Raw genomic sequence first — 14,213 nt, forward strand, 5'->3', positions numbered from 1 at the left:
CAAGTCTCCTGGATTGGCCTGGAGACTTCCGGATTTAGACCTTTTCTTCTGTTTGTACGGTTGTCATGAAAATCTTCTGAATATAGAAATTTCTGTGCGTAATCTGGCCGCATTTACAAAAACGCAGCTAAATCCACTCCAGGCTTTTCGAACGTACCACATTTTGTTATAAATGAGTTTAAGAGGCGTTCATTTAAACGTACAGTATAATCTCAGTGATACGAAGCCGCGGCAGATACGTATTCTTGAAATTCCCCAGTTAAATTCCACTATGTCCATTGGGCCTCAATTTGAATGTTCCGAACACATTTACTAATAGCAGCGGGTGATACGCGGTTTAGTACTGAAACTGTCGAACTAAGTCAGAAAATAGCGTGCTTGAAGCTTCAGAAGTATGTGTGCGACCGGCGCATGCACAGTCTTCTACAGTGCGTGTGATATTCGTTGAGAGAACCGCTGTGGGCGAAACCGCGGTCGCTCTTGACATGATCATGTACGGCGACAACGTAACTGACAGAACCCTGAAAGTGTGCGCTCAACCACTCAAAGCAACGCTGCTTTCCGCTAACTCTGTTGACATAACTGCGGCAGATGCTATCGTACATGGCATAAAACGATTTAGTTTTGAAGGTGCATATGGACACATTTCAGGGGCAGTCCCGTTGAGTCAACCAGAATATTTACAATTTGCAGCGTAAGACTAAATCAATCTTCTGTGCCCTACGGCTCCATCTACGCTTGTAAACTTCCCATCTGTCTTTTGTGACTGCGATATACTGTAAATAAATAATTGGCAACTTTTTTTGCCGTGGTCCTGGGTTCGATCTTGGTACCAGGATGGATTTTGTGTGAACTAAGTAGCTTTCTTTCCATATGGCTTTATGCCACAAATGGTTGATTGTCAATTTTTTTTCTTCATAACCAATTAATGACCTTTAGAGATTTGATAGAAATAGTTTTTAATGAGGTTCATTTTTTCTGCAGTTGGGAATAAACAGGCTGCTTTTTTCTTAAGTGTGGTAGAAAAATGGGCCTTTTTTCTGTGGAGAATGACTGCATAAGAGGCACCACCGAAATGAATGTTACTATGCAGTTGCATGTGACATCGTGCGCAGTGATTCAGGAAGCCCGCAAATAAATGAGGGTTTGAAATTCGTAGTGTGCTATGTCATGGAAAGGCATTTATGAAAATAGGAATTTTGCATAGAAAAGTTGATGACAATTTTTTTCAACAGCATTTGCAGCAACAAGAGTGCAAGAACCTCTATAGTCGGAAAGATGGACAGAGGCCTGAGAACCGGGCCAAGAACCGCTACAAGAACATACTGCCATGTAAGCGCAGACATGCTTTTGCTCAAGGACTGGTATTGCATCTGTTCTTTTCCTTCTTTAATGCAGTTGACGCGACACGAGTGCACCTGCAAGATGTGGATCCTGATGCCCCATGTTCAGACTATATCAATGCAAACTATATCAAGGTTGGTACCTGCAGAAAGCTCTACTGCATGAAAGGTTTGCCAAGCAAGGGGTTGCTTGCATACCCTGGGTGAAATTTGGGTCGTAGTAAAAAAAAAATATACTTGACGTTAGTCACTACTGCGTTAATAGAACAGCTTGCACGGAAATAGATGGATAGGCACTGAGAAGGCTTGTCGTCATCAAGGCAACTCTGTACAGGTAGGTGTATGCTTTGTTCACTTTCCTCCTAAGTGGAGAGGGTAGAATGCAAGGGTGAGAGGAGGAAAGCCAGGATTGAAATACTGAGCCAACTCGCGCAAGTAAAACAGAACAAAGGAAGCAGAAGAGACACATTATTAAAGTAGAAGCTGGGCTGTATTTAGCATGTCAAATGTCACAGTAATCAGAGGAGTTCACAATTCTTAGATACAAATTTTAAATCTCTGTGGTTTTCGTAAGTACCTACTATATAGGATTGCTTCAAGGGCTCCCTTGGAAACTAACATACCTATTGGCTGTAGCTATATATATATATACACTAGATAGAACACTGGTGCTAGTGTCTACGGGAACTGCAACGCACGGCACTTGGCAAGCATGGGAATGACGTGTAGTACACGGGTTTGTCTAATCTTCGTTATTTTGGCTTCGTGTGGGTTGGAGCTGTTTTGTTACGAAACAACAATCAGCAGAGGTTCTGCAGTTGCTCTTCGCCACCTTAATCTTTTAGGCTGACCAATTCAAATCGGGTCACCAAGTTCAAAACGGTCTGTTTTTTTTATTTTAAACAAAACCAAAACACAGCATTAAGCAAAGCCACAAGCGCGAAGACTAGGCTAATTGGTATACTAGCCGTCATTGCTGTGGTGACTGAACGATTGCAGCACCAGAGTTCCTTCTATTTAATTAAACTTCTGAATAAAGTATGACTCCTTTGTTTTTTGGGGGACAGCTTGAGGTCATTGAAGTTGTGACGGTCCACGTTATGGCCAGTCAATTCTAACATTAACCGTCAAGAATCTGTCCTTTGTCAATGTACTGTTTTTGACAAAGGCAACATGTGAGCATGTAGATTAGTGCTAGGAAAACTATATTTCATTTGTAGAATGTCATTACCTTTAATGCTTCCAACTGTAACATCATTTTGAAGGTGTTTGCATGACTTACATTTGATACCAAAACATGCTGCTATGTGAGCATCAGTATGAGAGTTTGCTTATGCACACACTAACATGAAGTTTCTGTGACTGGTAAACAACCCTAGTTAGTTTAGGAAAAGCTTTTTTTAAGACGCTCATTGATTGCTCATACAGTTGAGCCCACTTACAACGATCCGGAGTGTTACGAAACATCCATTTTCTGTGTTTCAAAGTTCGTAGTAAATAAAGCACAACTTAAAAAAAAAATGTTGTAGGCACGTGTACTCAGATTTGGGTGCACGTTAAAGAACCCCAGGTGGTCAAAATTTCCGGAGCCTTCCACTACGGCGTCTTTCATGATCATATGGTGGTTTTGGGACGTTAAACCCCACATATCAATCAATCAATCAACAACTTTAAAAAAGTTCCAAGTGCAAACACAAAAATATTTTTCAGAAAAAGTTTTTAATGCACACGTTTTGAAGAGCAGAAAGAATAAGGGTGGTCCCGAGCTTATTTAAAGTGCCAGCATGCTGTTCGCCGAGGCCCTTTGCATATACAGGCTTCCTGAAACTAATAATGTAGCCAATTGCTACAAGCACGCTTGTTTCGTCGTCCTTACCATCTGATTCCTCTAAATCGCTCTTGTCACACACTGCATTCACAATGTCCTCATTCATGCTTAGTTCTGCAGTGTCAGTATCATCATTGGCCGTAATGAAATCATTCCAGCAGGTATCCCGCCTTCCCATGTCGCAGTCGATGACGCACTGCCACAAATTGCCACTGGATTGGTCCTGTTCATAAGCTTTAGGCTCGACATTGAGTCTGACGTTGATGAAGTTGGCCTCGCGAAAACAGTTTCACACACATGTAGCTGTTACATCCACCGACGAAGCCTTCACCATCTCCACAGCTGAATACAGGGACATATATCCAAAGCGGCAAGTTGGCTGCTGGGCGATCAACAGCTATAAGCAAGCGCTCCACAACGCCACGCCTTAAGCCATGTGGTTTGTGGGGTCTCTTGAGGAAAATGCTGCTCTCGGAAAACACGGAGATAGTAGACGTGGTCAAACCTAACCAAACAAAGCATTTATTGAGCTTTTTTTACATCAATGATATCGTCAGCTGAATCAAATTCATCACTATTGACACGCTAAAACACAACCTTATACAATATTCCCGATACGACACTCAGCCAACATAACAAACAACGTAACGCGAAAGTGGTGGCCCGATGCTAGACTCACCACGAGGGCCCCACGGAAAACGACCCGCGATGTCGGAAATGTGCATCCCGATCGGCGCCATTCAGCCTCGCCAACAGGCATCACTGCTGGCACTACCGCGCCAATCAATCGTCATGATGACGAAGGTGATTGCATGCAAGAACGCCACCTCTTGCTTGGCGGTTAAACCTAAATGGGGCCCATCCATGATACACGTGCGCGTCATGAGGCGCAAGCGACTTTACAAAGGGTGATTGCACCTCCATAGGTTGCACTTTCGACGTTGTTTTAAGCAGCAGGAAAAGGCTTGGAAGGCTTCCCATCCGCCATTCTGACTACACATGTGCAACATACAAGCCGAGACGCATAGAACTGCTCTGGGCCGGTTTATAGCTACAAAAAGAGACTTCATAATTCAGCGTGGCTAACACAGCAGCGTGGCTAACACATCGCGGAGCAGTGGAGACAGGTGTAGGAGTTGCGATGAAGGGAAGAGAGGGTAGCGTACGGCATGAAGGTGACCAAAACCAAGACACACAGGAAAAATGCAGGTCGGGTCACTTGCCTGAAAGGTCCACAAAACTTTCAACTCGTGCGTATAACAACTTGGGAAAGTGGCCTGTGGGCGCAGAGGTCGATGAATCGCATTGTGGCACTGGCAGGCTTGCACTACCCCACTGGCTTGGATTATTTAAGAATTGTTCCGCTTAACAGCCGTTTCTATGCCTCCGTGAGCGAGGACAGGTCTTTAACATGGAACTAATTACGAATGATCAAAGTTGGTGGGATAGCGGAAGCGCGTGCATTGGAAGGATATGACACCAATCCAGAAAAGACACAGATGATTGGGTATAGGCGGCAGCCGGCGGGGTTGGCAGATGGCTTGGTCTCTATAGAATGGTGACCCGAATGAAAGTGTAACAAGACTAGCAATCAAGAACTGGGGGAGACTAGGCAGCGAACAGGTCTTCCTAAGATCGGTGGTATTGTGAGAACACTGACCTTGTCTGGCAATGTCGGGTGTTCAGAGTAGCGGGGAGACAAAGGATGGAGGGGTACATAACGAAAATAAAAGTCACAGCTTTGCTGCAAAGGCAAAGCAGTGAACGCGATAGCAACAAATTGGAAGGTCACGCACAGAATGGCAAGCAGATCGAAACGTGCCCCGCATTTTTCACGCACAAGTGACGCACGAAACGTACTCACAGGTACACATGAACGCGAATAAGCATTTCAGTTGTTGCTTCGCTGTGTCTGAAAAGCGTGCCCTTTTAACACAAACGGAGACTGTGCAATGATTGCAGTGACTTTGAGCGCCTGGTAACTACAACAGAATCATTCCGGTGAAACCCCAAAGCCAGCCAAGATGTACGATCCTCCCCACCGCAAGATAAAGGCGCGCGAGCGAGTGTCCTGCCCCCTCCTCTTCGCGGGGCAATGTACGCACCTCGCTGTGTCGTGACGATGTGGTGAGGTGCACTCAATGCGTCATCTTGCTGGTGTAGCTGAAAACACGATGGTCGTCGTTCCCCCCCCCCCCCCCCCCCCCCCGAAATACCCGTCAACAGCGGTAAGTGGTATAGTGGTAGATATAAATTGCTTGCTGTTTGAACTTTGGAGAATGTGCCTCCTCTCCGTGGCTCAGTGGTCAATGCCTGGCACTCACGTTTCAGACGTACGAAGTTCGATTCCGCACGCCGGAGTCTTTGTTCTGGATTATTTTTTGGGGGGGTTTCATATATATATACATATACGGTGAGTGACAGCGATGTCGGCGTTGTCGATAGAGGCAAAATCCAGCCGTGAGTGTCCATATAATTGCTGTCCAAGTAAAACAGTCGAGGAGAGCAACATCTAGAGGGCTGCGAAGGCAGGGTTGACATTTAAAAATTATATTAAAATATATAGGTGCCTTACCAATGGTTCAACAATCGTCGAAAGTGGTTTTCAGCGGAGCGCCGACTCCGTTCGTTGCAATCGATAGGCGCCGCTCAGAGATGTTCGTTGTGTGATTTCGTGTAATTGAGATGATGTGTATTTCCACAGTCATGCGGGTATCATTTATTTTAAGTGGGGCTATTGTATGTGGGCTTGACTGTACTTGATAATGCTACATATAGAGGATATTGATGATATTTATGATCGAGCTTGATTATTTCATTGCTAATGCACTTATGAAGGGTTACATAGTCCTTTAGGCTCTCCTTTAGCTAGATCCGATTCTAAGCCTTATTTTCTTTTTAACCACCTTGTTTTAGGCCTTGTTCGGCACATTGTGCAGGTGATTTTTTTCAACTAATGTTGACTTTAGATAACGACAGGAACAGACGGCACTAGACACAGAACGGTGAAAGACTGACAGATGAAAGCGATTCTAGTCACTGTCGTTGACTCTTTAATGCCATGATTTACCTACTTCTGTCATACGTGTGGGACAGGAACAGGCGGCGCTAGACACAGAACGGTAAAAGACTGACAGATGAAAGCAATTCTAGTCACTGTCATTGACTCGTTAATGCCATGATTTACGTACTTCTGTCACACGTGTGGGAGGCAGCTTCGCAAATCCATAGGCCTAATGAGTCCCTTTGTAACAACTGGCGCCTAACCAGCACTTATATTAACTGCAGAAGATACAGCAGCAAGGAGGCATCAGCTTTCTGACGAGGCCTTACATTGTGTGGAACAGCTTATCTAACAGTTGGCGCAGACCATGTCTGACAGTGTAGAAATTGCCGTGCCAAACCACACTACCACACGGCTTAATGCACGGCCGTCCTGCTCCCAAAGTCTAAGAGATCAAAGAAGCTCGTTACAGAAAACTCGAACCACCTGTAAAGCATCTGCATGTAATTCGCTTCCCCATCTAGTGGCCCCCTGTAACCTCACTACCTCCAGGTGGTGCCCCCTCAGAAGCACGGTGTAAACTCTTGCTAGGTAGCATTTTAACTATGACGTGCAGGCACCATGAGGCAAAAATGGCATTACAGGGGGTGGTAGCACCTCCACGAGAGTCTTCTCTTATTCACTACTTTAGTAAACTCCAGCCAATTATTATAATCATTTCAAAGGGAGCATTTGAAATAATTGGTTGTCGTTCATTAACGCTTCACGCTGCTGCTCAATTTTGACGCACAACGTAATGCACCCCTGATGCGCAAAGACCTTGCCTCTTCTTTGTGGTTGGGTTGAAGAAAAAGACCTCTTGTTGAAGCCAATAACTACCTGTGTCTACAAGGCTTGTCAGGACTCACACCTGACTTGAATTGCCTGCCATTGCTGCTATGGCGTCATATGCATGCTTTTGGGAGGATGATGCAAAAGTAAAACATCGTTGCTCTTCTCGCAGGTAGACGACGATACAATTTTTGATGGCCATAGCAAAGTGTACATAGCAACACAAGGCTGCCTGCAGAACACTATCAGTGACTTCTGGTCCATGGTCTGGCAAGGAAATACAAGGGTGATTGTAATGACTACCAAGGAAGTTGAAAGGGGAAAGGTGAGTTTTTTTTTATTACCAAAAAAGAAGGTGTCTTCTGACAAATGGTTCGCTAGAAAAGAAGTGCAACTGTATGCTCAAACAGCTTGTCACATTTCATGTCACCTTATCAAATTACAGATCTTGTTTGGGATATTACGCAAAGAACAGTTTTGCATATGTTATGTGGTAGTTTTCCACAATCTTATTATGCATAAATAGTGTAAGTTCTTCCGTGCTCGCAGATTAGGTGGTGATTAGGGAAAGCTGTTGCAATATTTAGCTGTGTGGTGACAAGAAGGCAACAGAATGTGCAAGCAATGTTCAGTAGTTGTATGATTTGGTATAATCTATGGGGCATCTCGAAAGAAAGTGTTGTAGAACTTGTGAAACAATCCTAAGCTCGCGATACAATGACGTTGTGCTGGCATGGCCAGCCAAAACTTTTGCTGTAATGATAAAAACACTGGTGCCTTATGAGTATAATGGACGAAAACTTCTTGCAGCGTGATTTTCTACTGATTGTAACACATTGCTGAAGTATACCTGGTGAGCATTCGACATGTAGGCTTCATATTCCTGTTTTGGCCTCGCCACTGTTTTATACACTAAGAGTGTTCTAGAGGTTACGTTTCAGCAATCCCATGGTTTCATAGGCAGATTGTGTGAGTTAGCCACATGCAAGCACCAGTTGTGGTCATGTGCGATTGTAATGGGGTGTTATTAATTGTAAAATAAAAATGATAGCAGTTATTTAAGACATCAATCGCAACGCGCACCCATTTTTCCCGTTGGCCCGCACGATCACACTATTAGAAAGAACGACTCCTTTCCGGAGCGTCTTCCATTTAAATATGACGTACGGGGGAAGCTTGTGCCCGTCTGACGTGTAACAGAGCATGGCCATCACTGTAGTTTTACCGTGGACCGATGTCAGCGCGCGAACTTGCTTCGCCCCCTTTTTCTCGACGGTTGTGGTGCCAGGCATGTCGAAGTAAAGAGGCGTCTGATCGGCATTCCCAATTTGCCCAAGCAGGTAGCCGTTGTTGTGCCGCAAGTTTAGGACGAACCTCTGAAAACTGTGAAGCTTTTCATCGTACTCCTCCGGAAACTTTTCACATATGCCCGTTCGCCTTCGGAGGGAAAAGCCTTTCCTCTTCATAAAGTTAGTTAGCCAGCACCTGCTAGCTTTAAACTGGCTCCGCATTAGAACTTTTTCTAAGGATAACTGCATAGCCCACACTTGGAGCAGGAGCAGTTCTGTCGTCACGGGCCGCTGTGCCGCTCGCTGCTCAAGCACATACTCGCCGAGCAGCTCTTCAATTTGCGGAAACCGACCCTGCTGTGGTCCACTGAAGCCTTTGCGTGAAGCTTTGCTGTCGACAATATTCTGCTTTTGTTTCCGCAAGTCCCGCACGCACGTTTTGGGAACTCCGAACGACCGCGATGCGGCCCGATTTCCGTCCGTTTTTGCACACGCGACTTTTCTTTTAAAAGCAGCATCGTGGTGCACTCGAGTTTTTGGAGTTGGCCCTTTTATGCCGTCGATGCTAATGCACTACAAGATGACGAACTCCTCAGCACACGTACGAAGTGCCGCACATAGGAAACACATAGACAGAAATGGCATACGCGCCATGCCGACGCACGTAGGGGGTGGCCATTTTGGAAAGGCCGATGGCAATAGAATGACCGTATTCATTTTTTTTTTCATACTCGATTGTAACACGCATGCGATTTATGAACTCGCTTAACTGGAAAAAAAGTGCACGTTAGATTCGAGTAATTACGATACCAAAGGAAGGCTGATATGCATCAGGTGGCATTCCATTCCAGGGAATGAAATTTTTCTTGTGCAGACTTGCATGTATCCTATTTTCACATGTATCCTGTATCCGCATGTATCGCTCCACATCTGCACATGCCTTTAATTTTTTCCCCAGTGCAATGTGTCTCTTCAGCTGTCTTGACTTCTTCCTTGGTGTTTACATGCCTATCGTCTTTGAATGCCGGTACACAAATGTCCAAAATATATCCTCTTTTGCGGCCATGTGTATAAATGTACATATACACTTTGGAGGCGCTTTGCCTGTTTCTTCAAATAATTCAAAATGCAGTCTGCACATTCGTGCAGGCTTTCTTAGCTAGTCTTCATTGTGCTGTGTATTGCTGCAGAGGATCATTATGCTGGAGGCATTACCACGATTGCTTGATGTACAGTGTTCCAGGACCAATGTACTATTCTTCTTTGCTCGAAGTGAATAAAACCAAAACAAATTGCGCATGCATTTGGGCCTAATACTTGATTCTTTTTATGCAGGAATAGAAGCTTTCATATTGCAATATAATTACTGCAAAAAAAAAAAAAAAAAGACCCCCCGTCTCGACTGCTAACTACTGAAAATTGAAAGAAAATAAAGAGTATGTGGAAAAGCCAAAGCAGCTGAAGGCACCTCTAGTGACAAAAACAGAATTTAAAATTCTACATAGTGAGAATGCCATTTTTTTACGTGTGTTTAAATGTACGTTCTGCATAGCAGAAAACTAAAAGGTGAGAAAAGGTTCACAGCTGACTTCAGATCGCACCGGTAGCAATCGGGAGCTACCGGAGCTCACCGGTAGCAATCATGACGTAAACACGGCTTTGCAATCTCTAGCTCTAGAAGGTCTAGCACGAAAACAGTTTTCTTCCACTATATGATCCTTCTGCATCTGTCAGCAGTGCTGTGGTGAACAAAGAAGGGGAAGGCCCAAAACTCTTTTCGTAGATAATACAATAGATCTGTATGCATGTCTAAGAGGATGAAATGGGCACTAAGATTTTGGATGGATTCCAGGGTATTAAACTGCTTGCTTACTCAAGCTTGGGCAAAAGTGTTTTATATAAAATGAGCTTCAGAGTGAAATGTAGCCTTGGAAAGTGTCCTTGTAGATAGCCAAGAGTGTGATTGTCATTGCTATTTACATGGGCAACCTCAGGTAAGCTGACACATGCATCTGTATATATACCCATCACGCACTATTTAAATAAGAGTTGTTTTACACACCAGGTTGGAGCTCTCCACTGCAGTGAGATTCAACAAATGAAAAGTAATCTCTGCTGCAGAGTGTGGTTCTTTTTATGTCAGGGTGTTTTGAGGATGCATATGCAGCGTAGGGTCAACGGGTTCAAGAGTCTGTTTTCATGTTTTTTGCAGCCCAAATGTGTGCGGTACTGGCCAGATGAAGGCCAGACGAAAGAGTATGGAAAATACTGCTTGCAGCACATTGCTGAGTCATCCAATGCAGACTACACTTTGAGAGAGTTTGCCATGTCAAGAAATGGTGAGGTGAGTTGCTTGTGATGCCTAATTTGACAGGACTGTGGCAGTTTTCTTCTGAGATCCTTTGTTTGTGCTGCCTGTGAAGAAGACGACCACTGGGGAAGCCAGCGTTGCTGTGGCTGTGACTTTGTAAATGATACCACGTGACTCGCCTACGCCGTCGTCAGTGCAGTGCGCTTGCTTTCAACCCCCAGCCAGTTGATTTTCTAGCTTACAGGTTTGTTTTCCGCTTGGCACCGCAGTGCTGGATGCACTGAGTGAGCTTAATGTGCATGAGCCCTTCCAGAACTTGAAATCGCGACATATACTTGACGGATAAAACTGAAATTAAAGAAACAACTCGCCGTTTATCCTCGGGTGTGCAGTTCATTCAGTTTGAGCTTTCACACACCCGCAAAGTTGTTGTGTCCGTAATTTTACGTAGGATGTTCGGTAAGTACGATTGTGTGGTTCAGGGATCTTTATTTGCACCAGACTGGAAAGAATGATTCCCAAAGCGTGGGACCACAGCACTCGGCCCTTAACAAACAGAACCATACAATTGTATGGTTGAAAGAACGCAAGATATGGCTTCTACTTCTAGCCCTGGTGCGAGTTTACTTTCATACCCCAAAACCAAAAAGCTTCGGGATTCATGTTCGATAAAGCCGAGAATGGGGAAGCAACCCACCATTGATTATCATGTGTGCGGCAGTACTTTTGCAAAGATGGTTTTGTCTACGATGAAATCTTCAGTGAGTATGACGAGGAGCTAATAGTAGTAATTTCGGTGGTTTCACATCCCAAAATAATGACATCATTATGGGAGACGCCACAGTAAGGCTCTGGAAATTTTAACCATTTGTTGTTTTTAGTGTGTGCTGAGATCACACAGTACATGGGCATCTACCATTTCGCCTCCATTAAAATGCAACCGCCTGGGCTGAGATCAAACCTGTGACCTTTTGGTCCGCAGCTGAGCACTTTAACCACTGCTCCACCATGACGGACACAACATAGGAATTCGTTACGTTTATTCCCACCTGGCCGGTGGGCCTTTTCCAGCTGTCTGCAGCACAAGGTGGTGAGAATGATTTTATCTCATTGCTCTTTGCTTGCGTTGCATATTCGGACATCTCTCCATGTGTTAGCAGCCGTGAGCTGCTGGTACACGTATTGGCTTATGCCAGAGACCAGCATAGTCACTGCAAACATTGTAATTAATAGTCGATGGGTGCAGATGTTGCAACGTTCTGACATCACATAATCAATACCCCCTGCTCAGAGAAGTAGGTGTAGTGAAAGCAAGGATCAAGGAGACAAAAATATGCAGGTCAAGTTCCACCTATTAAAATATATTTATGAACAATTTTCCGGTAATAATTGTTGTAAAAGTAGCAGGCCGCATGAACAGTAATGTTATAAGAGCTCATGGATACCCTTATGAAATGCCAAAGCGTCGTTGGCCTTCGTCCACTTGATGCTGCTCTGAAAACTAGGGCAAGGTGTTGCTGTGAATCGTGCGTGGCGGTCCGCGCAGATCAAAATGTTACCACTTGGGGGCACACTTTCCACGCAAAAGACAAGTGCGCGTCATCGCGCTTGCCTCGGTAAACTTAAATGTACATGAAGTGTGGGAGGGCTGCTATTTAAAGAATGCTGTATGAATTTCATAACAATGCAACTTTTACCAGAATGCCTCCTCATGTTGGGCATCCATGGCGCCATGCGCAGGCTTTCATCGGAAGTGCATGACGTAGCAATGATCGCGCGTTGGCTCGCTAAAAATCTTTTTTGGCAAACACTCTTAAGTTGTTTTGCAGCTAATGCAAACATAACCAATGCTTGCAAAGTGAGAAAAGCTGCGGCTGAATCACTGGAGTTGTAGACCACTTTGCACAGTCGTTGTATGTCACAGAAAGATTCCCGCAGATGGCACCACGATGTGTCTTCGCCGTCTATACTGCACAAGTGACCATAGGCGTATCAGCCGGGGGGGGGGGGGGGGGGGCAAGGGGAATATGGGTTTTCCCTTTGAGAAAAGTTGGGGGGGGGGGGGCGGAGCCCCCCCACTTTCGACAGTGGTCACTCTTGCACTCTTGACTGCATGCTGGGGAAATCAACAAGTAAGGCGAATTTTTCATCACAACAGTAATCACTCAATTATGTTCTTACAGGAGAATGAAAGTGTTATGAGGCTATGTTACAACATAGTGAAATTTTGCCAACATTTCTGCTGTGAGGATTTTCCTTGTAGACTTTTTTCGGTGCGGGTCGCCTATGTGACGCTTTCCCGTCTTGTGCTGTATTATTGCAGAATAGGCAAGTCCTGAACAGGGGCCCTATAATATTGCCACGACGTCAAAACAGAGGTCTTGCTGCAGAGATTGAGACACCAGAAGCAGGTCAATCTTATTAATTAGAACGCGCAAGCGAGTTCTTCTTTTTCGTCCATTTCATAGTCCTTCGTGGCACATGCACAACTGCCATCGTCTTTCTTGAGCAAGCACGTGACATTTGCCTCCCTCCGAAAGAAGCATCGTCCCGATGCGCAACTTAGTAGCTCTACCAGGCGTATGAAGTGGTCGTACGAAAACGGTAACCGGGAGCTAATTAACTCGATAAATACGGTGTCATACGCACGACGTGCACGACTTCGGGTAAATGCTTTTGGCGCTTAGAATTACAATCAGTGTCTGGAACAACTTCGTAGTTCACGTAGTTCAAGCATCGTGTGACGCTCTATGGACCAAAGTACCGTCTTAGCAGTTTCTCAGACAGTCCACGTCGACGTATCGGAATCCAGACCCACACTTTGTCGCCTGGTGTGTAGCTATTAAACTTGTGTCGGGTGTCGTAGCGTTGTGCATCTTGATGCTACTGATGACAGATCCGCATGCGCGCGAGCTGTCTGGCTTCTTCGGCGCGCTGAGTGAACTCTTCGGCGTCTACATGGATGTCGTCACACTCATGCGGCAACATGGCGTCCAATGTTGTCATGACTTCGCGAGCATAGATCAGACTGAACGGTGTCATTCCAGTGGTTTCTTGTTGAGCGGTGTTATAAGCAAAGGTCACGTATGGCAATATTTGATCCCAGTTTTTATGTTCCGTGTCAACGTACATGCTGATCATGTCTGTGAAGGTCCTATTGAGGCGCTTCATCAGTCCGTTTGTCTGCGGATGGTATGCAGTTGTTTTCCGGTGAGCTGTACCACTGAGTCTGAGGACCGACTCCAAAAGCTCTGCGGTAAAGGCAGGTTGTCTGTCTGTGATCTCTGCTGTCGGAGCGCCATGCCGAAGGACGATGTTTTCGATGAAGAACTGAGCGGCTTCTGCTGCTGCGCCACGCTGCATAGCTTTAGTCTCCGCATAACGGGACAGGTAATCAGTGACCATAATAATCCATCTGTTCCCTGTTGTGGAAGTTGGAAAGGGACCCAGGAAATTCATTCCAATGTGGGCGAACGGCTTTTCTGGTGCTTCGACTGTATGTAAAAGACTGGCTGGCTTGCTGGGAGGTGCTTTGCGTCTTTGGCAGTCGGTGCAAGTTCGCACGTGATGGTTAACAGCAGCAGGTAACTTTGGCCAGTAGTACTTG

General features: G+C 45.2%; 1 protein-coding gene across 5 annotated transcripts in view; it reads left to right on the top strand.

The window, feature by feature from the left end:
• Positions 1-14,213, top strand: part of LOC119184305 (tyrosine-protein phosphatase non-receptor type 11) — a 167,877-nt gene that overhangs the window by 59,798 nt on the left and 93,866 nt on the right. For all 5 annotated transcript variants that reach the window (XM_075888727.1, XM_037433922.2, XM_037433923.2 and 2 more), the window contains exons 6-9: positions 1,236-1,332; positions 1,399-1,478; positions 7,179-7,331; positions 10,508-10,639. In XM_075888727.1, coding sequence (XP_075744842.1) covers positions 1,236-1,332; positions 1,399-1,478; positions 7,179-7,331; positions 10,508-10,639 — 462 coding nt within the window. The remainder of the gene's footprint in view (positions 1-1,235; positions 1,333-1,398; positions 1,479-7,178; positions 7,332-10,507; positions 10,640-14,213) is intronic.

Source organism: Rhipicephalus microplus, chromosome 3, assembly GCF_043290135.1.
Source record: "Rhipicephalus microplus isolate Deutch F79 chromosome 3, USDA_Rmic, whole genome shotgun sequence".
Classification (NCBI taxonomy): Eukaryota; Metazoa; Arthropoda; class Arachnida; order Ixodida; family Ixodidae; genus Rhipicephalus; species Rhipicephalus microplus.